Here is a 25,226-nt window from a genome sequence, read left to right as displayed (position 1 = left end):
AGTTGAATTGAAAGTATGGAGTAAAGACTTACAATAGTCTTAGAGGGGCATTTTTGATATATTATTTAAATATGACTGGACATTTTGCTTAAAATATCTCAAATTCAAGTAACGAAAATATTGATTTTTGAAACAAAACATTTATGGCCATTTGCAACATGTTTTTGTGCTTAGTGAGTCTATCTTTTTGAATCATTTTCGAAAAAATAATGTTCAAGTGAAAAATGCACAAAATCAAGCCATTGGGATGTAGGAGCAGCCAGCATTCTTAGTAGACTGACCACACAGACATCCCAGGAGAGCAATGGGGCACATTTGCAAGGATATACAAGCAAAAAACGAGGCACTCAATGCTAAAACTTTCTGTCTCAAAGCCAGAAACACTCTTCTCTGATCTTGAGTTAGCTTGGTGACATCAGGGTACATTCACATCTTTTCCCCATAAAACAGGTCTTTTAAATTCCTAAAGTAGAGTCTCATTAAGGAATTCAAGTGCTGCTGAAAGACAAATGATACTAACAATATAGCTCTTTCAGAATCCTTAGTTAGTGATGTCTCCAAAATTTCAGAAATATTTAAATCTTTGATCAACATTCAATGTCCCCAATTGACCTCCTGTCTCTTTTGGCATAGTAGGAACATAGTAAATTTTATTCAATGGAGGAATACATTCAGAGTAACACTTAAATACTTACATCAAATATTATTTAAACACATCAAGAGGGGATATTCCAAAGGACTAAGGAAAATTTAAAATCCTAAGATTCAGTCTCCTAATATAATTTTAATTTGTTCAAACATATTATGTAGTAGAATCTTAACTTTCACCAAGACTGAGGTAAGATCTTGAAAGGATTTTACATCCTTCTGAATATTATCGATTTGTCCAGAAAATGCCAACTTCACAACTTCTAAACTCTGGGACACTATCAGGCTTAGTTTCAAAAGAGAAGGGTGCCCATCTTCCGACACAAATTGGGAGATGGGTGTCCTTCTCTCAGGGTCGCCCAAATCGGCATAATTGAAAGCCGATTTTGGGCATCCTCAACTGCTTGGTGGATAAAAAACCCTTGATCCAGCTAAGTATGTTTCCACCAATCCCGAAGTAATCTAGGACTTAGTAGTATATTATGGTTTACCATGTTGAATGCGCTCGACATGTCGAATTGGAGGAGAAGTGTACTTTTACCTGTAGCTATTTCCTGCTTGAATTTGGCCAGGAGAGTGATTAGCACAGCTTCAGTGCTATGGAGGTGGCGAAATCCTGATTGTGATTCATGAAATATTGAGAATTTGTTTATGTAGTTAGTAAGTTGTTTGGTTACCATGCTTTCCATCAGTTTGACTGTTAGTGGGATAGATGCAACTGGGCGGTAATTGGTGAGTTTGTTTGTTTTTTTCTTGGTATCTTTTGGTATTGGGGTGAGTAGGATGTTGCCATATTCCTTAGGGAAGAGATCTCGTTGGAGCATGTAATTTAGGTGGGATGTAAGGTCTGCTATGAAGCAGTCAGGGGTGGATTTAAGTAGGTAGCTGGGGCAGACATCAAGTTTGCAGTGGGTATTGGAGAACCTATGAGTTGCATGGGTGACTGTTTCGGTGGTGAGGAGAGCAAAGTTTGACCAGGTTTGGTCCGCTGGGTATTCTCCAAAGTTTGGGTCCAGGCCGTTGATGAAGTATTCAATGTCGGTGTTGTGCCAAGGAAGTGTATTGCGTAGATTTACTATTTTTTCATTGAAGTATTTAGCAAGTTTGTCTGTAGATGGATTGTCTGTGTTGGTTGTAGTGACTGAGGTGGTGTCTAGTAGTTTGTTTTCGAGTTGGTAGAGTTTCTTCATGTCTTTGTAATCTGGTCCTATTTTAGTTTTGTAATAGGATCTTTTGGCCTGTCTTATTGCATATTTGTATTTTCTTTGTGTTTGTTTCCATGTGTTGAGTGTGTGATCATCTTTTATTTTTTTCCATGCTCGTTCAAGTTTCCTGGATTTTGGTTTTCGTTTTTTCAATCCGTCGTTGAACCATGGTATCGAGTTTTGTCTATGTGATGTTCTTGTTTTTAAGGGTGCTATTTCGTCTAGTATGCTTCTGCATCTTTTGTCCCAGTCCAAGAGGTAGTGTATGGAGTCCGTTTCTGTTGTCCACTCGTTACTGTATATCTGTTGCCAGAATGCTTTAGGGCCTATTTGGCCTCTTGTGCTAAAGGTTGTGTGTTCTTGTGTTCGGTAGGATCCCTTTTTCCACCAATTTAGGGATATGTTTAGTTTGTAATGATCAGTCCAAGGTGTTTCTGTCCATCTGATATCAGTTATTAGTATGTTGTGGTCTGTGGACAGTTTGTGTGAGAGGAGGTCCAGTGTGTGCCCTTTGATGTGGGTAGCTTGCATGTGTGGCCATTTGAGATTGCATGAGTTGAGGAATTCCTTACATTCTCGTGCATTGGTGGAGTTTGGATCTTCTAGGTGAAGATTTATGTCTCCTAATACTAATATGTTGGAGTTGGCTACGCAAGTATTTGCGATAAGGTCCGTGAAATTTGACTGGCTTTCATTCCAATTGCCGGGTGGTCTGTAAAACAAGACGCAGTTCAGATAATCAAGCAGGGAATTGTTGTGGATTCTTATTGAGGCAATTTCAAGTTGGGTTGTAATGGACTTGGCGGTGGTTTTGATGGTGAAGTGGGAGCGGTAGATTAGTGCTATACCTCCACTTCTCTTTTCCTTTCTGGTCCAGTGAGTGATTTTGTATCCTGGAGGGCATAGGTCTAGGATTATGGGGTCCTTTTGATCACGGATCCAGGTTTCATTGATGAAAATTAGATTGAGGCTTTCTGACGTGATCCAGTCTGTTAGTGTTGTTTTATTTACTGGGTAAATGTAACATTGGGACATGCTAGAGAGGTACAATTCCTTGATAAAATCAAGGACAGCATTATGGAGCAGCTGGTGCAGGAGCTGACGAGAGAAGGAAAAATTCTAGACTTGGTCCTTAGTGGAGCGCATGATCTGGTGAGGGACGTTATGGTACTGGGGCCTCTTGATAACAGTGATCATAATATGATCAGTTTTGATATCAACCATGAAGTAACTATACATAGGAAGTCAAATACATTAGCATTTAATTTTAAAAAAGGAGACTATGATAAAATGAGAAGAACGGTTAAAGGAAAACTTAGGGGGGCAACTGAGAGGGTAAAAACTGTACAACAGGCATGGACACTGTTCAAAAATACCATCCTGGAGGCCCAGGCCAAACATATTCAGCGAATTAGAAAAGAAAGACGGAAGTCCAAAAGACAGCCAGCATGGTTGAAAAGTGAGGTGAAGGAAACTATTAGGGCTAAAAGAAACGCCTTCATCAAATGGAAGAAGGAACCATCTGAAAATAACAAGAAGCAGTATAAGGAGTGTCAAAGCAAATGCAAGGCGCAGATAAAGAAGGCCATGAGGGATTACGGAGAAAAGATAGCATTAGAGGCAAAAAAACATAGTAAAAGTTTTTTTCGGTATATTAAAAGCAGGAAGCCGGCAAAAGAATTGGTTGGGCCGCTGGATGACCAAGGGGTAAAAGGGGCGATCAAGGAAGACAAAGACGTAACGGAGAGATTGAATGAATTTTTTGCTTCGGTCTTCACAGAGGAAGATTTGGGTGAGATATCAGTGTCGGAAATGGTATTTCAAGCGGATGAGTCGGAGAAACTTACTGACTTCACTGTAAACCTGGAGGACGTAATGGGACAGTTCAGCAAACTGAAGAGTAGCATATCTCCTGGACCGGAGTACTGATAGAACTGAAAAATGAGCTTGCGGAGCTACTGTTAGTGATATGCAGTTTATCCTGAAAATCGAGTGTGGTACCGGAAGATTGGAGGGTGGCCAATGTAACGCCAATTTTTAAAAAAGGTTCCAGGGGAGATCCGGGAAATTATAGACCGGTGAGTCTGATGTCGGTGCCGGGGAAAATGGTGGAGGCTATTATTAAAAACAAAATTACAGAGCACATCCAAGAACATGGATTACTGAGACCAAGTCAGAACGGCTTTTGTGGGGTGAAATCTTGCCTGACCAATTTACTTCAATTCTTGAAGGAGTAAACAAACATGTGGACAAAGGGGAGCCGGTTGATACTGTGTATCTGGATTTTCAAAAGGTGCTTGACAAGGTACTTCATGAAAGGCTACAGAGGAAATTGGAGGGTCATGAGATAGGAGGAAATGTCCTATTGTGGATTAAAAACTGGTTGAAGGATAGGAAACAGAGAGTGGGGTTAAATGGGCAGTATTCACAATGGAGAAGGGTAGCTAGTGGGGTTCCTCAGGGGTCTGTGCTAGGACCGCTGCTTTTTAATATGTTTATAAATGATTTAGAGATGGGAGTAACTAGCGAGGTAATTAAATTCGCTGATGACACAAAGTTATTCAAAGTCGTTAACTCGTGACAGGATTGTGAAAAATTACAGAAGGACCTTACGAGACTGGGAGACTGGGCGGCTAAATGGCAGATGACGTTTAATGTGAGCAAGTGCAAGGTGATGCATGTGGGAAAAAAGAACCCGAATTATAGCTACCTCATGCAAGGTTCCACATTAGGAGTTACGGACCAAAAAAGGGATCTGGGTGTTGTCGTCGATAATACACTGAAACCTTCTGCTCAGTGTGCTGCTGCGGCTAGGAAAGCGAATAGAATGTTGGGTATTATTAGGAAAGGTATGGAAAAAGGTGTGAGGATGTTATAATGCCGTTGTATCGCTCCATGGTGCGACTGCACCTTGAGTATTGTGTTCAATTCTGGTCGCCGCATCTCAAGAAAGATATAGTAGAATTGGAAAAGGTGCAGCGAAGGGCGACTAAAATGATAGCGGGGATGAGATGACTTCCCTATGAAGAAAGGCTAAGGAGGCTAGGGCTTTTCAGCTTGGAGAAGAGACGGCTGAGGGGAGACATGATAGAGGCATATAAAATAATGAGTGGAGTGGAACAGGTGGATGTGAAGCGTCTGTTCACGCTTTCCAAAAATACTAGGACTGGGGGCAAGTTCTCAGGCAAAGAACTTGTCTTTCTCGCCTCTTCACCTTCCTCCTTCAGTGCTGCGTGCGGCCCGCTCTCAGCAGGGCCCAGAGAAACAGTAAGCATAGATTATTAAATTACGCCAAAAGACATAGATTATTACTATTAGAGAAGTGTTGAAGACAGATAATATTGTTAACAGTTGACTCATATTTTTTTTATTTGTAACACAATATTTTACTCTGTTGGTATTTGCAGTATCAAGGACACTGATCTGTTCAATCCTGAGGCAGGCACCCCCACTCCAAATCAGAGGTGTAGCCAGGTTTTGATGTCAGAGGGAGCAGACTTTTGTAAATTGGGCGCTGGTCGGTGTTGGACTGGCGGCAGTGCCAGTATTGTCACTGGTGCAGTGACTGTGGCTGGCAATGATTAACACAGGCTGCCTTTGCTGCATCCCACCTACAGGGAAACTGGAAATTACATCAGGAGGCAGGAGGTAGCAGAGGTCTCAGGATCAGCCAGAGCAGGCAGCCTGTCTTCTTAACTGCAAGTAAAATTATTCAAATTGTGACTATCACCTCAGGAACACTCCTTCCACCAGTAGAAATTTTGTTTAAATCAGATGGGCTTTTGTTTGTGTGGTAACGCTACAGGATGTGGAGCCCATTAGTCCTGAGCATTTTTATTTTTGGTGACAAGTCTGCATATTTTCGAAGGAGAAGGGCGCCCATCTTCCGACACAAATCGGGTCGCCCAAATTGGCATAATCGAAAGCTGATTTTGGGCATCTTGAACTGCTTTCCGTCGTGGGGATGACCAAAGTTCAAGGGGGCGTGTTGGCAGTGTACCGAAGGCGGGACAGGGGTGTGGTTAACAGATGGGCATCCTCTGCTGATAATGGAAAAAAGAAGGGCGTCCCTCACAAGCATTTGGCTGACTTTACTTGGTCCATTTCTTTTCACGACCAAGCATCAAAAAGGTGCCCGAACTGACCAGATGACCACTGGAGGGAATTGGAGATGACGTCCCCTGACTTCCCCAGTGGTCACTAACCACCTCCTACCCTGAAGAAACAACTTCAAAAGCTTTTGTCTATTTTTAGAGTATGTCCTTCGCTATGCCTCTGTCCCTGTGATGGCAGTTGAGGACATCCAAAATATGGATGTTTCTGTGAGAAGGGCATCCATGCCTTTGCCACCCTCTTTATTTATTTGGATTTTAGATTACAAGTAGCAGCAGTGGGATTTGAACCAGCCACCTCTGGCTTTGCAAACACAGTGCTTTAACCACTAGGCCACTCTACCATTCCTTAGCACCACTCCACTCCCTTGAAATTTGGCCATCCCTTTGGGGGGGGGGGCAGTATGCAGGTCCCTGGGGGGAGGTATGTATGTGTGTCAGCGGAGGCATAATGAAGGCGTGGACGTCCTTCTTTCAAACATGTTGGATGTCCTCAACTGCCCCCCATAGGAATGGCCAAATTCCAAGGGCATGGCGTTGACTGGAGGAGCGGCCTAGTGATTAGAGTACTGGTCTTACAATCTAGAGGCAGCCAGTTCAAATCCCACTGCTGCTACTTGTGATCCAAAAATCCAAATAAATAAAAAGGGTATCAGAGGCATAGCAAAGGCATGGATGTCCTTCTCACAGAAACATCCACATTTTGGAAGTCCTCAACTGCCGTCACTTCCCCTCCTTAGGAAGGAATTTCCTTCATGCATGCCTGTACCTTTCTGGGCAGGGAAGGCCTTTTTTACATTCAGTTAGTGGGACCAGTGCACTACGAATGCTGGCTCCTCCCACAACCAAATGGCTTGGATTTGGTCATTTCTGAGATGGGCGTCCTCGCTTTCCATTATCGCCGAAAATTGGGGACAACCATCTCTAAGGTCAACCTAAATTTCATGATTTGGGTGTCCCCGACCGTATTATCGAAACAAAAGATGGACGTCCATCTTGTTTCGATAATACAAGTTGCCCCGCCCTTTACGGGGCCATCCTTAGAGATGGGCGCCCCCGTTCGATTATCTCCCTCCATGTATCTTATGCAATAGGTGCCTAGTTGACCTTTCAGTCTAGGTGACCTGTTATAAAATTACTCTCTGAGTAAATCTATGTATCGCAACTCCGGCTCCACAAATCAAAGTGGTTTACAGAGGATAAAAACCATTGTGAAATGCAAGAAAGGAACTATAACTGATGATAGAAAAACTGAAAAGGGGTAAGAAGGGGAAAGTTAGTAGAGGGGAAAAGAATGAGCATCACTGCATCACTGCGAGTCTGTAGCAGGGCTGGTGTTTGGGTGGTGGGGCTAGTTCTAGCCAAGACTTCTACGGTCTGTGTCCTGAAAATGGGGCTAGTTCTGGGCAAGACTTCTACGGTCTGTGTCCTGAAAATGGCAGATACAAATCAAGGTAAGGTATACACAAGAAGTAGCACATATGAGTTTATCTTGTTGGGCAGACTAGATGGATCGTGCAGGTCTTTTTCTGCCGTCATCTACTATGTTACTATGTTACATCGCCCAGTTATGTATCCAGGAGCATCAATGCACATCACATGCTATAGACATGTTTAAACAGCTCCACAACTTTATAAAAGGCCTTTTGTACTCACATCCAGAAAAAAACCTTTATAAAATTAGCCCTAAATACAATGACAGTATAAATCATCTGTTATTGAAGCTTCCTGAAATCATACTTGTGAATTACAGATTAAAGAGGAATAACCCCCTCCCCCCCCCCCCTCTCTTAGGCAAATATTGCTGTTTACTGCAGAATCAGGATTTTTTTTTTTGTTTTATTTCATTTTGCTTCCTGAGATCATCTTTACCTGGCACTGAATGAGTTAATGTTTACTCTGAAATGTATATTGCGATGTACATTACTTGATGGAGGACTCATTTCAACAACTAATGGGTTTAAAAATCTGCTTTCCTCTTGTCCATCTGATGTACAGTTCTGCAATTTGACTTTCAGTGTCTGTTTCCAGCCTCATTTTGCTGATATTTTTTCTTATATCACTTTTTTTTTTGCTTTTGTATTGAGGCCTCAGCTGAATCGTCACTGCATCAGAGGCCCATTACACTTCCTAACAATTCCATTTACACCTTATTGTTTGTCCTATTGCTGGAAAATTCAGGTGATTCATCATGCCCAGAGAAGCACCTGATCCCAGGCCTCTTCATGTCACTCTTGCTATATGACAGTAATACAGTAAGCTGGGGATTTCAGGCTCCAGCAGGCAAAGGTGATAACTCTGTTGGGACTTTTAACCTATCAAGTATTGATGAGTTCCATGTTTTTAAATGTAATGCTGTGAGGTTTTTCTTCTTCTTCTTTTCAACAGTCCTCTGAGTGTCGAAAAAGGTCTGGAGCTAATAAAGGATGTGGCAGATCTTCTGAAAATACAGATGAGTGCCTTCAGCGATGTCGAGTATGTATGCATGTGTCTCCACTTTTCATTTTTATTATGTATTTATTATGTTCATTTTTTATCTTTTGGTCTCACTTCATTAAACAAATTTCTTGAAAAACATTGTGATACAAACATACCGGGTAATATGTAAACTTCGCAGTCAGCGTTTAAATCATTGAACTGATTTTCAGCTCCACTATCTGGATCAGTGTTGAATATCCATGCAGAGTGGGGAGTTCTGCCCTTATCCAGATAGCAATGGTATTCAAATCAGGCAACTCTTGAGATAAATGGGCCCTTATACCAAAGGGTGTTCAGCCCTTAATGTATGATTAATGCATGAAAAGAGGCTACTGCTCAACCGTGTTAAGGAGGTTGATTGATTGATTAATTGATTGATTAGGATTTATTTGCCACCTTTTTGAAGGAATTCAGTTAAGGTGGTATACAGCAAGAATAAGTCAAACCAAAGCGATAGACAATTACAGCAGTAAAAATGTTCAAATAACAATGCAAAGTATGGTGTAGTATTCTACTTACAATGTCAACACAATACATAAGTAATGCCACACTGGGAAGAGACCAAGGGTCCATCGAGCCCAGCATCCTGTCCACGACAGCGGCCAATCCAGGCCAAGGGCACCTGGCGAGATTCCCAAATGTACAAACATTCTATACATGTTATTCCTGGAATTGTGGATTTTCCCAAGTCCATTTAGTAGTGGTTTATGGACTTGTTCTTTAGGAAACCGTCTAACCCCTTTTTAAATTCTGCTAAGCTAACTGCCTTCACCATGTTCTCCGGCAACGAATTCCAGAGTTTAATTATGCGTTGGGTAAAGACAATGTTTCTCCGATTTGTTTTAAAGTTACTACACTGTAGTTTCATCGCATGCCCCCTAGTCCTAGTATTTTTGGAAAGCGTGAACAGACGCGTCACATCCACCTGTTCCACTCCACTCATTATTTTATATACCTCTATCATGTCTCCCCTCAGCCGTCTCTTCTCCAAGCTGAAAAGCCCTAGCCTCCTTAGTCTTTCTTCATAGGGAAGTCGTCCCATCTCCGCTATCATTTTAGTTGCCCTTCGCTGCACCTTTTCCAATTCTACTATATCTTTCTTGAGATGCGGTGACCAGAATTGAACACAATACTCAAGGTGCGGTCGCACCATGGAGCGATACAACGGCATTATGACATCCTCACACCTGTTTTCCATACCTTTCCTAATAATACCCAGCATTCTATTCGCTTTCCTAGCCGCAGCAGCACACTGAGCAGAAGGTTTCAGTGTATTATCGACGACGACACCCACATCCCTTTCTTGGTCCATAACTCCTAACGTGGAACCTTGCGGAAACAGGAAATGAGGGCGGGACCAGAGGCAGAGGTGAGAGAGAAGGGAGGGGAGGCTGAAGCGCCGTGCCTGCTCACCTTTCACTGCTGCCGCTGGACCCCGGGGTAAGAACTTTTAAATTCTGGGCAGCACGCAGGAAGGCGACGGGCAAGCGGAGGACTGGGAGAAGAGGGCGGCCAGTGCAGGTTGGGCTAGCACTCAGAGGGGAGGGAGGGATGGGGGCCTGGAACTCGGAGGAGGGGGGCCTAGAACTCGGAGGAGAGGTGGGGGAGGGGGCGATTCTCCCGCGATTCTCTCCTCCCCTCGATTTGTACCTGAACGTTCTCTGGCTGGCTGGCACTGGCTTCCCTTCCCTCTCACTGTTCCTCCCTCTGACATCATTATGTTTTGACGCGAGGGCGGGGCAATGAGTGGTTATGGATATTACGAACCCAGGCATCCAGACTTAGAACGTTGATGTGCAAATTATTATATAGGATATTTCTTCAGGTTTGGATCAGTTTTCATCTGGATTCCCTGAAAGAAGAAACCAGAGAAAGAGCCATATATTAAAATACCAGATAATCTGATATTTGCTTGAGTAGCTTTCTACTGTACAGCTTCATCAGTTATTTGATTATACTGCTGTTTTCTGTGACGTGATAAAAAGAATTTCAGGGGCCCTTTTACTAAGCCATGGTAGGACTACCTCATGGGTAGCGCCCACCATATCAACCCTACCGCCGGGGTAGCATGGACACTTGGCGGTAATTCCAAAGTTGGTGTGTGCAGTTTCTATTTTTTACCATGGGGGAAATCCTGACTGTAATCATCAGCATGGCCACATTACTGTGCGCTGCCTGATTCCACTTTGCCACGTGCTCCCTGATTACCACACAAGTAGCACGTGAGCCCTTACCGCCAAGTAAATAAGTGACATCAAGGGCTCAGGCAGTAAATAGCAGCACGCTACTTTTAATATTAGTACACAGCCATTTGCTGCCCCATTTTAAAAAGGCTTTTGTACCCACCATAGTAAAAAAGTGGCCCAGTGCATGCCAATTTCATGTGCCCACACTAGTGCAGGCCAGGGGCATAGCCAGACTTCGGCGGGAGGGGGGGGGGGGTCCAGAGCCTGAGGTGAGGGGGCACATTTTAGCCCCCTCCCCCCAGCACCACCAACCCCTACCCCCCCCCCCCCGCGCCATTGCCGCTGCCACCAACTTTGCCCCCCCTGCCGACGATCCTATGGACCCCCCTCCCACCACCAACCCGCCATCGTCTACCTTTGCTGGCGGGGGACCCCAACCCCCGCCAACCGAGGGAGGTCCTCTTCTTTCCGCAAAAGGCTTCCTTCTGTTTCTGACGTCCTGCACGTTGTATGCGCAGGACGTCAGACCCACAGAACGAAGCCTTGCAGATCAGCTGATCTGCAAGGCTTCGTTCTGTGAGTCTGACATCCTGCACATTGTACTTTTTCCGCCTTTTGCGGAAAGAAGAGGATCTCGGCTGGCGGGGGTTGGGGTCCCCCGCCAGCAAAGGCAGGTGATGGCGATGGCGACGGCGGGAGGGGGGTCTAGAGGGTCATCGGCAGGGGGGTCCTGGGCTAAATATACGGGGACCCAGCCCCCCCCCGGGCCCCACATAGCTAAGCCACTGGTGCAGGCCACTTTTTACCGCAGCTTAGTAAAAGGGTCCCTCAGTGAGCTTCTTCCCTAGCATGGGCGATCTTCCTTTCAGTCATGCTGAAATCAGTTACTCAGACCACATGTAGCCAGCAACTTCAGATCTCTCTAACCCTACCCTCTTTTTATCATCTTTGCTCTCTGGAAAGTTGGTTATGTGATAAATGCTGTCTTCTGCTATTCACAGCCTGGGATTACTCATGCCAGCTTCTATAATATGGTACTCTCTAGGCTTGTTTCTTATGTTCGCAGCAAATTAAGCATTGCTAAATTGCACCGTAAACGACCTGCTTTATAACTTCCTCTGCACTTTCTGGAAGCACTAGTTGCATTTGATGTGTTTTGTGGAATGGTTATGTAACTGTCAAATTCTATTATTTCTTATTCTATCATTAAAGATCATTAAAAGTACATTAGCGGGCTGATGTAATTATGCAAGCAGATATAAAATGACTGCAGTCATGATTTGATAATTTAATTATGGGTGTCCATAGCCTTTAGTAATTGATTGGTGAACTACCAAAAGATGGATTGAAATCGAGCAGATCTTAATACCAACTTGAACAGAATGTAATTTTTCCCAGCCAGCTTAAACTACTTCCATCATGTACAATATCCTTCTACCTACTTTCCTTTTCCCTCCATTTACTTTCTCTAGAAGTAACCTTGAAGTTGTAATATAACTAAAACTCCATTGAGAACAGCCTAGCTCTTGAGTATGAGAACTCACACTGTCACAGCAGCAGGTTTGTATGTGTATAAATATCAATACATGTAGTCAGAGCCCTGATGAATCCCCTTTTTTGAGTGGCAAATTCTGGGGCTGCAGAACATAATGTGGATAAAAATTATACCCCCTGATATTCAGCCCACATCAGTCAGCATTTTTAAAAGCACTGGTCCAATATTAAGAATGGTACCCAGATAACTACTCAGTAAAATTAGGACAGCCATTTTGCTGTCCTAACTTCAGGGTCCTTTTACTAAAGCTTAGTGTGCACTAGTGCATGTTAAATGCTGCATGTCCCATTTTATACCCATGGGCCATGTGGCAGTTGCCTGGGGATTCTATGTAGTGCAGCTAGGGATCCGCACTGAAATCCAAGTGTAGCTTAATTGGCTTAACAAGCCAATCAGCATTTTAACAGCATTTATCAAGCAATAATGAGCACTAATTGGCAATCATTAGAATTTATGCACACAACTCAATAAGCGTATTCTATAATGCAGTGCACCTAACTTCTAACTAATGTGCACAGGGGGAAAGGGGCGTGGTTATGGGCGGGGAAATGGGTGTTCTGTGGGTGTTCCTAAATTTACGTGTGTTGTTATGGAATATGGCCCACTGTTCGTAAATCTATACACCGGGATTTACGACACATTTTCGTTGGTGTAAATGGGCTCGCTTAGTTTTAGGCACTGGGATGTCAACTAAGTGTATACTGCACATAAATCTTATAGAATACTCTTAAGCGGAATGTGTTCTGCATGGATTTTAAGGTGTCATATATAGAATGTGGCCCTTGGTGCACACTAATGTCTGTTAGTGCGTGCTAAGCTTTAGTAAAAGGGAACTGGTTAATGGACTGGATATTGCTGCTTACTGGGTTACTCCTGGATCCCCCTTAGCCCCACCCCAACACTATCCAGATCCAAGGCAGTCAGTGATAAATTAGTTACTGGCCCTGGTGAGTGGCACTTATCTGGGTGGGAGCCACTGCTACACAGACAAGTGCTGCTGAATATGAACCCTTCCTTGAATTCTTGGTTTGTTTGGGCTCTGATTTTCACATACCTCAGATGTGTATCCAAGTTGTCTAGGAATGTTGGTTCTGCAGTGCTGTTTCTGCTCCACAATAAGCTGTTTTTCTCTCTGTGATTCTGCAGGAGAGAAGACAGCTTTATTTCTTTTTTGCGGATAGCGATGTATTGTTCTTCTCCTTGGATGTTCTGCACAGTGGTGTGCTGGTAAATGTTTAACAACAGGCTCTCTCCCCGGTCCACCTCTGCGCCCCCCCCCCCCCGTCCACCTCTGCGCCCCCCCCCAAATTGCAGAGCAGGTTATAGCCGAGGAGAGAGCCTGGGGGGGGGGGCAATCTAATTCATGTTTAATGTGGGATAAAATGCCATAAATAAGTAAATAAAAATAAATGTTGAGCACCTGATTCTCAAAGTGGACATATTCCAAACACTATAATGAAAATAAAATGATCTTTTCTACCTTTGTTGTCTGGTGACTTTGTTTTTCTGATCATGCCGGCCCAGTATCCGATTCTGCTGCTACCTGTCCTCTTAACTCCATTTCCAGGGCTTCCTTTCCATTTATTTCTTTTCTTTCCTCCTTTCTCCTTCATTTCTGGTCCTCCGCAGACTTGACTGTCCAGTGGATCCAGCTTCAGCCTATTTTCTCCATCCATGTGCAGTTATTCTCCTCTCTTCATTTTCCCTCTTCTCATCTCATTCCTTACTCTTCCCTCCCTTCCATCCATGTCCAGCATTTCTTCTCTCTCCCTTCCCTCTCCTCCATCCATGTCCAGCAACCCTCCTCCTCCATCCTCCCATGTCCAGCAACCCTCCTCTCCCCTCCATCCACCCATGTCCAGCGACCCTCCTCTCTCCCCTCCACTGCACCCACCCATGTCCAGCAACCCTCCTCTCCCCTCCATCCACCATGTCCAGCAACCCTCCCCTGCCCTCCATCTACCCATGTCCAGCAACCCTCGTCTCCCCCCTGCCCTCCTCCCCTCCATCTGCCTTCTTCCAGCCCCCCCCCCCCCCCCCCCCCCGCTGCCCCGGTCGTCCATCATTCGTCTTCCCTGTGCTCCCTGACAGACCTGGTTTCCTTCCTGTGCCGCTGCTTGCCTTTAAAATTTTTATTTTCCTTCGAGGCACGCCGGCGTTGAAGGGAAGGCAGCAGGTTTAGCTTGGTTTCAGCCTTCCGTTCCCGTCCCTCGCATCATGGCTCCGCCCTCGCGCAAACAGGAAATACGTCAGAAGAGGGCGAAGCCATGATGCGAGGGAAGGGAACGGAAGGCTGAAACCGAGCTAAGCCTGCTGCCTTCCCTTCAACGCCGGCGCGCCTCGAAGGAAAAGAAAATTTTTAAAGGCAAGCAGCGGCGCAGGAAGGAAACCAGGTCTGTCGGGGAGCACAGGGAAGATGGATGATGGACGACCGGGGCAGCGGGGGAGCAGAGGCGAGCCGGCTCACACTGGCCAACAACCGGCTCGCAAGATGCCAGTAAATTTAACAAGCGGCTCTTGCGAGCCGGCTCCAGCACACCACTGGTTCTGCAGGTCCTTCTTAAGTTGGCTTATATGGTGTGAATGTAGTTCCTCCATGTTCCTCATGATTTCATCCCTTTGGGTTTTTTTCATTTTCTTCTTCTTGTACAGTTGATGTATAAGTTCATTTCTTAGTTTCTGACTAGTGCATTTGCAGAGTTTCTCTGCATGGTCAGAATTGTAAGTAGTAGCTAAAAGATTTTTGATCCTCAGTCCTTTAGGAATGATGTCAATCTTCTTGCATATTGTCAGAAAGTAAAGATGACTGTTCACTTTTGTTTCTTTTTCCATAAGTTTGTTCATTTGCTTTTTCATGCGGCTGTTTACGGTATCTTCCTTCTTGAGTAGACAGGTGTGGTAGCCGTGTTAGTCCACTTTTAAAGGTGATCAGTAGAAATAAAACAAAATAAAACATGGAAAAGCAAATAAGATGATACCTTTTTATTGGACATAACTTAATACATTTCTTGATTAGCTTTCGAAGGTTGCCCTTCTTCGTCACATCGGAAATAAGCACATCCATATAGAGACAAACAGTTCTTTCAGTTCATCATCACAGTTCAGTCACCAAGCAGCATTTTCTACCTTCTATCCTCTTTACCTTCAGGAGAGTTCAATATTTTAGGGACTCCTTCTACCCAAGGGTTTTCCCCTGCATCAGCTTCACAATGAATTCAATACTTTTGGGACTTCCTCTCACCCAAGGAATCTCAGCCTGCTTCAGTACTTTAGGGACCTCCCTGCCCAAGGGTTTCCAGCCTGCAACTGCCTCTCAGACTTCAGTACTTTAGGGACCTCCCTGCCCAAGGGTTTTCAGCCTGCCACTGCTTCTCCCCATCCTCGCTGCTCTCCCTGAACTGAACTCCACTGCTGGGACTCCTTCCCACCTGCCTAATCAATCCCTGGCTTCAGCTACCACAACCAATCATTCTCCTCTCATTAGCTTCTCTACACACCCATACCAGCTGAGTTGAGCATGAGTCTAATGAGGAGCTCCTGCACACAGGGTTTCCTATCTCTCTTTCCCCCTAGTGGCAGCCAATCTACACCTCCTATTAGCTTACACCCATGGCTTCCCTTCTTGCAGCTAGGAGTCCAGTCCGGGTTTTCCATCTCACCCCCTGGTTCCTTGCCTGCAATGCCTTCTGGGACTGCACCTTGATCATACATGAAAAACACATGACACAACAGATATGACACAAGGAACTAGAAATAAAAAAATATGAAGGCAAAATGCTGAACTGGAAAGTTACCTCAAGAAGTCAGACTCAGCATGCAGCAATACTAGAAAAATTGAAACTTATATTCAAAATATCACAGATGCACATTTCCAAAAGCTGACATATTCCAATTAATAAATTCTGAGTAAAATACTTTTTTCTACCTTTGTTGCCTGATTATTTAGTATTTCTAGTCGCTTTGGTCCCAGTGTCTTCTGTTTTATGCAGTGTCTTCTTTCCATTTGATATTTTTTCACTCACCATGTCCACCATCCTCCTGTGTCCTTATGCGTCCTGTCTACCATCTGTAGCCCTGTCCCTATCCTTCCTTGAGTTTCAGTATCTGCCCTCAAAGTGTTCCGATACAGCCCTTAAATTCAGCAGTTTTCCCTCCATCCATGTCCAGCATTTATTCTCTCTCCCTTCCCCTTCATCCGTGTGCATGTCCTTCCTTTGAGTTTCCTTCCCTCCTTCTTTGTCCAACATTTCTCTTCTCTTCCCTGCTCTCCACTCCATCCGTGTCCAGCATTTCTCCTTTCTTCCCTCCCCTCCATCCATGTGCATTTCCTTCCAGACTTCCCTCCCCTCCATCCATCCATGTCCAGCAACTTTCCATTCTCTCCTGCCCTCTCCTCCATCTATCAATATCCAGCAAATTTCCTCTCTCCCCTGCTCCCTCCCTCCATCCATGTCCAGCAATTCTCCTCTCTCCCCTGCCCTCCCCACCATGTCCAGCAATTTCTCTTCTCTCCCCCTGCCATCCCCTCCATTCACGTGCATCTCCTTCTTGTCTTCCCTCCCCTCCATCCATGTCCAGCAACTCATCTCTCTCCCCTGCCCTCCCCTCCATCCATGTCCAGCAACTCTCCATTCTCCCCTGCCCTCTCCTCCATCCATCCATATCCAGTAATTTCCTCTCTCCCCTGCCCCCTCCATCCATGTCCAGCAATTATCCTCTCTCCCCTGCCATCTCCTCCTCTCCATATCCAACGATTTCTTTTCTCTCCCCTGCCCTCCCCTCCCATCCATGTCCAGTGATTCTCCTCTTCCCTCCCCCTATCCACGTCCAATGATTCTCCTTTGATCCCCACCCTCCCATCCCATCCAATCCATGTCTAGTAACCTCCCCAGCTCCCCCTTTCCAGTTCCAACCCAGCCCCACTTGCCCTCCCTCAGCTCCCCGACAGCCCTCCTCTCCGTTCCTTCCTGCCCCCCCCCCCCACGCATTATTTTCAGTTGCAGCGATGACAGTGAAGAAAACAGCACAGCGGGCTCACCTCAAGCCTTTCCCTTTCCTCACAGACAGTGTCCCGCCCTCGCAGAAACAGGAAATACGTCATCATAGGAAGGTGGGACACTGTGAGGGAAGGGAAAGACTGGAGGCGAGCCTGCTTGCTGTGCAGTTTTCTTTACTGCTGTCGCTGTGACTGAAATAAAAGGTTTAAACACAGGGGGGCAGAAAGGAATGAAGAGGAGGGCTGCCAGGGAACTGAGGGTGGGAAGGAGGGACCAGAGCTGCCTGCAGTGTTGTGCTGGCCCTGCGTTGGGGGGCATTGCCCCCCTTGCCCCCCCCCAAACTATGTGCATAGGTAACCTGTATATATTTTATTCAATGCCACTCAATTCCATTTGGGGCCATACAGTCCAGGATGGGACTGTGGTCCAAGCAGGGCTCTGAAAGTTTTATTTCCAGAACAATTTACACAGACCACGTGGTTGAAAGGTTTCTCACTTCTCACCTCAAGTTTATTTGTTTATTTTATTTATGTATATATTTGTTACATTTATATCCCACATTTTCCCACCTATTTGTAGGTTCAATGTGGCTTACATAGTACCGGAGAGGCGTTACAGACTCTGGTGTAAGTTAAATATTTGTCCACATTTTGTTGTTGTCCATCCTTCTATGTAAGCAGAAGCAAGCAAGTTTCATAACAGTCTAACATTACTAACTGCTAAGTTAAAAAAAATACATAAAAATGACAAGAGAGGGAACTTTATAGAGCACACTGAAAGAGATTCTTAACTTGGCTTGTGAGAATTAATTTTAATTTAATTTAAAAAGGGCATTTATATCCCACTTTTTCCTTATACTAAGGTCCAAGGTGGGCTTCATACAGTTATTAGAGAGAAAAACAATCATGCATTTGTACTCTGCGCTATTCAAAATTCACCTGTCTAAATAAAATGCCTAACTATTCTGAGCAGGCTATTGGCTGATTAATGCCCTGCACAGGACAGAGCTGCATGCCCTGAAAGTTATGACCAGGAAAGTCAAAGCAGTCAGACCCCAAATACCTAGGAAATTAACATTTCCAACATTTCATATTGGCCACTATCTAAACTGTGTGTGTATCATGCAGAGAAGTTTTTTGTTCAGCCTATTTGGCTGCCAGTTCTTTTTTTTTTTTTTTTTTAATTTGAGTGATTTTGGCCTGAATTGCTCCACTATCTTATAACAAAGCTGCAAGGCCAGCGTTCCTTTATACTTTAAACTAATTTGAATGCTTTATGTTAATAGTCCATAGAGAAGAGAAGGGGATATTCTGAACCATGGAGGAAGGGGGTAGGTGAGTGATAGGACCCTGAGCTGCCCCTGGGAGGCATGCCCAGCTAAAGGTTCACCCATGGCATCTGGCTATGGAAGGGAGGACCAGTGGTCTGGAGAGTGAGCTGAGTGGGAACCAGGAAAGAAAAGGAAAATGAGCTATTACCATTCTCAGCCCTTAGCCCATACCCCATCCTCCAATAAGTGAATGTCCCCCCTGCCCCCTAATTTTCAGGCTGCAGCCAGCCCTGTTGGAGACACTTCATGGAATAAGGAAATAATTGAATTTCACAGCACAGATTAGAGAGCCCTGTTCTTCTACTTCCTTGTAAAGACTGTGACATATTGAATAGATATCCTTCAGAGACCTATTTATACACTGGACGTAAATTCATTCTGGTTAAAAAAAAAATCACTCTAAGCAAAGACTGGTGTTCTCACAACCTACCTGAAAATGAAAATGGTGTGGCAGATGCATGCTGCCCTAGGTATTAAAAAATGCCCATATATTGCTGTCACTTATAGAGATAATTTTGAAGTAGGGTTTCTCATTTGTAATTACAAAATGTGACAGATGTGACAGGCCATTAAAATAGCCTTTGCCGGCCAACAGTTCTTCATTGTACCAGGAGATTTTTCACTACAATAAGGCTTTTGCTCTACTGAGATACACTGGGAGGAAATTGGACTCGGGGGAGTTTCTGAATCAGAGCTGCTGAAGTATACTACACCAGCATAAGTTATAGCACTACGTGGAATGTAATCTGATTCCCCTTCCAACCAGTTGAGCATAGGGAAAGATCACTTTTGAGGGCAAAAATAACAAGTATAATCTGATTACTTTTCTCTCCTCTGTGATTGATGATATGTGATTTTAACCTGCATCTCCTAAGCAGTATGATGGTTTGATGCCTCAGGCTGTCTTCTCTTAGCACACTACATGCATGAAAAGAATATACAAATGCATTAATACTGTGTACACACCTTAGGGGCCCTTGTACTAACTGGCTGCCGCGTAGCAACAGGCTTGCCATGCGGCAATTCGGAACCCACCCCCACCATGTGGCATTTCCGGCGCTGCTGGAATTTTTCAAAAATTATAACTGCAGGGGTTACCATTGGGTTACTGCGGGAGACCTTACTGCCAGCTCAATACCTCCTGTATGCCATGCTTCTATCATGCTTGGATTACTGTAATACCATATATGCTGGACTGACACAAGTACTTCTCTGTTGCCTACAATCCGTTCCGAATACTGCCTTCAGGATCTTTATTCAAGTTAGAAAGTAGCACAATGGTTGGTGCAGCAGCCAGAGAACCAGGCTTTATTTTAATGGGGAATAAGAATGAAGAAAGGGGTGGAGAAACAGTAAGGGGGCTACTTCTTTGTTTGAAATGGAAGTAGGGAGGGAACTTTGTTAATTGTGGGACCTTTTTTTGGGTCCATAGAGGCAATGGCCATCTAAATATAGGCTTGCTAATGCTAACTGATTAACTTTCTCCCCGGTATTAATCCTTCCCTTGGACATCACAAACTAGGCCAGATAAAGTTTGCCACCTAATGAGATTGAGAGGGCAGATTGTGACAGAGGGGTGTCTGTTCATGACCTCTGCTTGGAAAGTGTCCACCTTACCTGCCACACATGCTATTGCATAAATTGAGTCATCTACATTTGATGTCTAAACTGACGGCATCAAGAGAAATAAACTTTTATCATTTCATCGCATTTTGGACAGCTATGATACTTGGATAGACTTGAACTTGCAATTGTAATGGCAGCTGCACCATCTTAATGCTGTGGACTTATTTGATGCAACCTCTTTTGCGTGGTAGTAGTTCTGGGGTGGGGAGGGATGAGGGGGTTCGAGGTGAGAGGGAGGGAGGAGAGGTTGAGGGATTTTAACAGGTCAATGCCATGGTTATATTAAGAATTACGATATGTCTAATGCTAAGTTCCGTGACCATTTTTGTATGTGTTATATTGATTGCACCTGTTGTTTTTCTAATTTGAAAAATTTAAATAAAACATTTTTTTAAAATTTAGAGGGCTAACTTTAACTGCACAGTGTAGGAGAATCGTCAAAAGGTTTGAGCCAGCTAGCAAGATTCCTTTGAAATCCGATCATCCATTGTTAGAGAGCTTCAGGGACCGGAGAAATAGCTTAGTGGTTAGAGTACTTATTTATTTATCTATTCATGACATTTATACCCCACATTAACCTGAAATAGACTCAAGTTCAATGTGGCTTACAAACAAACAATAAGTGAATAAAACATAATAATATACAGAATATAACATAAATTACAATAAATTCAAGAAGCAAACTAATACATGCATACATATACATACAAATATGGAGTACAGACTAAAATACAGGGAAGACCGTGTTCACATCCCATTAATGCTATCTGTGACTTTGCTTCACCACCTTTCACTGCCTGAGGTACAAAGTCAAGGCCTCATTTACTAATCTGCTTTAATACTTTAGTGAGTTATATACTTGTAGGTCCCATGGAGAATAATAGGGCTTACATTAAAGTGTGTTAACTAACATTAAAAGGAGACAAGAAGAAGACCCAGTCTCCACAGATAATATAGTCCAAAGAGGAGTGGAGACAACAAAGGAGATGGATAAGCACATTCACAGAAGTCAACTCAAAGAAAATCTTTATTCATTCACCCAACACAGCTGTATTTCAGCATGTGCCTGCATCAGGATCCTACCACAATAAATAAAATAACATAAAACTATATAAAATTAAAATGAAATGCTATGTTAAAAAGAAATGTGGCTCCCAGATCCACTGCCTTGTAGAAATATAGTCAAACACATCGACATGGACCAACTCCTTAGAATTAAATGAGAAAAAAGAAATTAGAAGCAGATGCAGAAATCTTGATGATATGTTTAGGAAAACATTTCTATATATATGGTGCGACTATTCTACTGGGGTAAGAAAGGCCCAGTTATGTATGGCTAGGGTCATGCGGATTTCAGGTTCATTGGGTAGACCTAACGCTTCTCCATTACTTCATGGTTCCCCCATCACTATAGTTGTCTCAGTGAAAATTGTGGGCTGCTATATTGACTATGTCCTTTCCTTTGAGGGGAAGGAGTCTCAGCTGTTGTGAGGCCATCCTTCTACATTTATCAGCTGCATGTAGTTCGCTCATATCTTGATAGAGATGCTCTGAAAATCTTAGCAGATTCCTTCATTACCAGTTGCCTGGTCTAAGGGAACAATCTTTACTGCTGGTTAAAGTCAGCTGACTTAAAGATTACAGAATATGTAGAACACTGCTACACTTTTCTCAGTTTCTAAGTGTGACCATTCTATTCCTGCACTCACTTCTGAACCCTTCATTACTGTTATCTGTCACTGCCACTTTAAGGTTGTGCTACTTGCATATAAAACCTTTTTTACAGGTTGATCCACTTACCTTGCAGATCATTTAAAGGGCAATTCTATAAGTGCATGCATAAGTGCACTAGGCACCATTCTATACGGTAGCACATAAGTGCCTAGTGCATAACTGCATGGGGAGTGTACATGTGGGCAGAGCATGGGCAGGACAGAGCCATAACACTTTAGTGTATTGTGCTATTGGTCTGGTGTAAGTGAATGTACCTAACTTCATGTGCACAAATACAGCTTTACACCTGTATTCTATAACACAGATGCCATTGTAGAATAAGCATTCCCTGAGCAGCACTTATAGACTTCCTTTCTTAGTCCCTAACCCCCTAATTCTATAAAAGTCACCACAATTGTGCAATTTAATTGAATAACGGGGTAAATAGCAATAATTGGCTTTTTAACAAGCAATTATTGGCACTAATTAGATTTAATTGGAATTTTACGCACAAGTAAAAATAGGCATGGAAATGGGAAGGTCATGGGCAGAATGGAGACATTCCTAGCATTTACGCGCATTGTTATAGAATAAAGGGGGATACGCACCACATTTCATTTGGTGCAAAAGGCTATGTCTAAAGTCAGGTGTGATTCCTAATCATAAGCGCTATTTTATAAACCATGCCTAACTTTAAGCTCAGTTTACAGAATATCACTTTTTTCAGTACCAATTTTTTTTGGTGCCATATATAGAATTCACCCCTATATACTATTCCCATCCTAGAAGATCTCAACATGAGAATCTTTTTTTATCTCCATTCTATCCTCTTACACTAGATGTTGAAAGGGATTAAAATTGTTGGCATGTAGATATCTGAAATCAGAGATTTATAAAGCATTAAAGTATATCCTATATAAACCATGATTTATTATTACAGAAGAATAATATTCAAGAAGATCAATTGGTGTTTTATGCATTACTCTTCCCATTCTTAGAAGCTGAATGCTGTGTTAAATTAATTATAGCATAAAGCTGTGATAAATATCTTAAAGAAATGTTATTCCCAACAGAACTTAAACCACTTATTGAGTTGGAGGTGGTCACTCTCAATGTGGAGAGTATGTATCTTGTATGATTATGGTACATTTAGAAATCCTTTTGATGACCAATTGTATAAATTGAGACATAAAACTATTTATAATTCTACCTCTGTTGAGCATTTCATTTGTTGTCCTTGTCAGAAGATCCACATTGGAAAAACAATACACCAATTAAAAGTGTGTTTACCAGAACATAAAAACTGCATGTTAAAGAACAAGATTGAGGTTGCTATTGTTCAGCATTGTATTGACAACAGTCATGGGTTTTTTTTCAAATATATGACTATAAATCTGTGAGGAAGTGCCTGGGATAAATACTGAGGTTGAAGCATTGGTGAAGCTGTCACCTAAATGCACTGGAGCCTTCAGGTTTGCATGCATGCATAGTTTAGAAGATACAGTATTTAATCAGTGGACTCTTTTTGTATTGAACTGAATTTTATGAGCCATTTCATTTAACTTGTTCTGGCTCTAAAATCATCTTGAGTTATATGCCCCATTAAATTTCCCTAGGGGCAGTTTAAGTCAATATTTGATCGACAGCCAACTAGAATTTGCAATGAATCATTTGTGTATTTGTTTTGAGACAATATGAGCAAGGCGGGTATTTGTACCAATTAGAGTTGTACGGGGACAGAAGTTTCATTCATCCCTGTTCCTCTCCAATAGAATCCAACCCATACCTACTAGATCCATTCCATCCACACCCACTCCCAAAATTAATCTCTTCCATCCCCATCAATACCCACAGGAGCTGACACTGTTACTTGCTCACAGTCCTCCATTCCACTCGACCCCAACAACTTCCCATGGTTTTTTGGACAGAATGCCCTATTCAACCAATAAGTGTTCAAGCCTCAGTTTGGCATTCCAAGCCTTATTCTGGAACTCCAGTTTCTTCTCTCAATACGTTCCAAGCCTCATTCTGGCATCACTAGAGATTTTGACAACAGTTCTGCAGGATTCCCATGGCAACTTCTTCCTTCCCTATGGGAATCCCACAATCCCCATTCCTGTGCAGCTCTGTGCAGTTTGGCTTGGAATATTGCTTTGATTGGTTGTTGTCATTGCTGCTGTGTTTTAAATGAAGAGACTCCCATAACACCATTTTTAAGGGCTATGGGGGAATTTTATAAATGGTGCTTAAACAATCGGCACTGAAAAAAAGGCACATAGCGGTATTCTATAAACCGTGCCTAAAGTTAGGTATGGTTTATAGAATATTGTTTAAAGCCAGGGATCATGCCTACATTTAGGTGTAGCCATTTGCACCAATGAAAACATGGTGCAAATGCTGACGCCTATATTTAGATGTGAAGCCACATTATTTTATATTTATGTGCGTGAATAAAAGATATGTCCCTGATCCATCCAGATCCACCCATGGCCCTTCCATTTTCATGCCCCCTTTTCTGACTCATGCATAAAATTTAGGTGTTTATCCCATGCCTAAATTTATGCCCATACGTGTTAAGTGATTCTAATTAGTGCCAATAATTGCTTGTTAAGCCAATTATTGGTGCTAATTAGATCATCATTAAAATGCACATGCACATACTTTCATTTCTGTGTCTAATCGACAGTAGTTAGGCGTGAGCATTTACACCAGCCTTTGGCACGCATAAATGCTCAGAAAATGACAAGCTAGTATTTTATAAAGACACTTCTGTGAAGAGCTGCCTTTTCAGAATATGCACTTAGCACACATCATTTCAGTATCTATCGGGTGCCATTTACAGAATCTCACTTATGTGCACTTGGTTTCACTAATCGGAGGTATAACATGATACCACAAAGTATGAAGTATTATGTAGAGGAGATTTTATGACCGGTGATTATGCTTTGGCCATCAAGGAGGTAATTCTATAAGGGAACATCTCCTTTAAGGTGCCCCAATGCCACAAGATGAGATCCTCCTCTATACCAGCATCTAGGTGCTCAGATGCTGGTATAGAATACTAGCATAATACAGTATTGGTGTCTGTAATTATACCATCCTTAAAGTTGGTGTAACTGTGGGCACCTAAACACAGCAATGGCAGGCATAACTTACAGTATTCTGTAAGTGGTATGCATAAGTTGCAGCATTGCCCATGCTTCTTCTATGTAAACGCACCTTTGCATTTACACACTATGGGCAAGATTCTATATATCACACCTAAACAATTGGCACAAAAAATACGCCTAGGTGTATTCTATAAAGTACACCTAAATCTATGCATACGTTTTAGAATATGGTTAGATTTTCACATGGTTTATAGAATATGCTGAGT

General features: G+C 43.1%; 1 protein-coding gene across 1 annotated transcript in view; it reads left to right on the top strand.

Annotated features, from left to right (window-relative positions):
• Positions 1 to 25,226, top strand: part of PTPRN2 (protein tyrosine phosphatase receptor type N2) — a 1,688,755-nt gene that overhangs the window by 549,089 nt on the left and 1,114,440 nt on the right. Inside the window, 1 exon segment of the mRNA XM_030198706.1 lies at positions 8,354 to 8,440. Within this exon segment, the coding sequence (XP_030054566.1) occupies positions 8,354 to 8,440 (87 nt within the window).

This window comes from Microcaecilia unicolor, chromosome 1, assembly GCF_901765095.1.
Source record: "Microcaecilia unicolor chromosome 1, aMicUni1.1, whole genome shotgun sequence".
In the NCBI taxonomy this organism is placed as follows: domain Eukaryota; kingdom Metazoa; phylum Chordata; class Amphibia; order Gymnophiona; family Siphonopidae; genus Microcaecilia; species Microcaecilia unicolor.
This window is presented reverse-complemented; position numbering and strand designations above follow the sequence as displayed.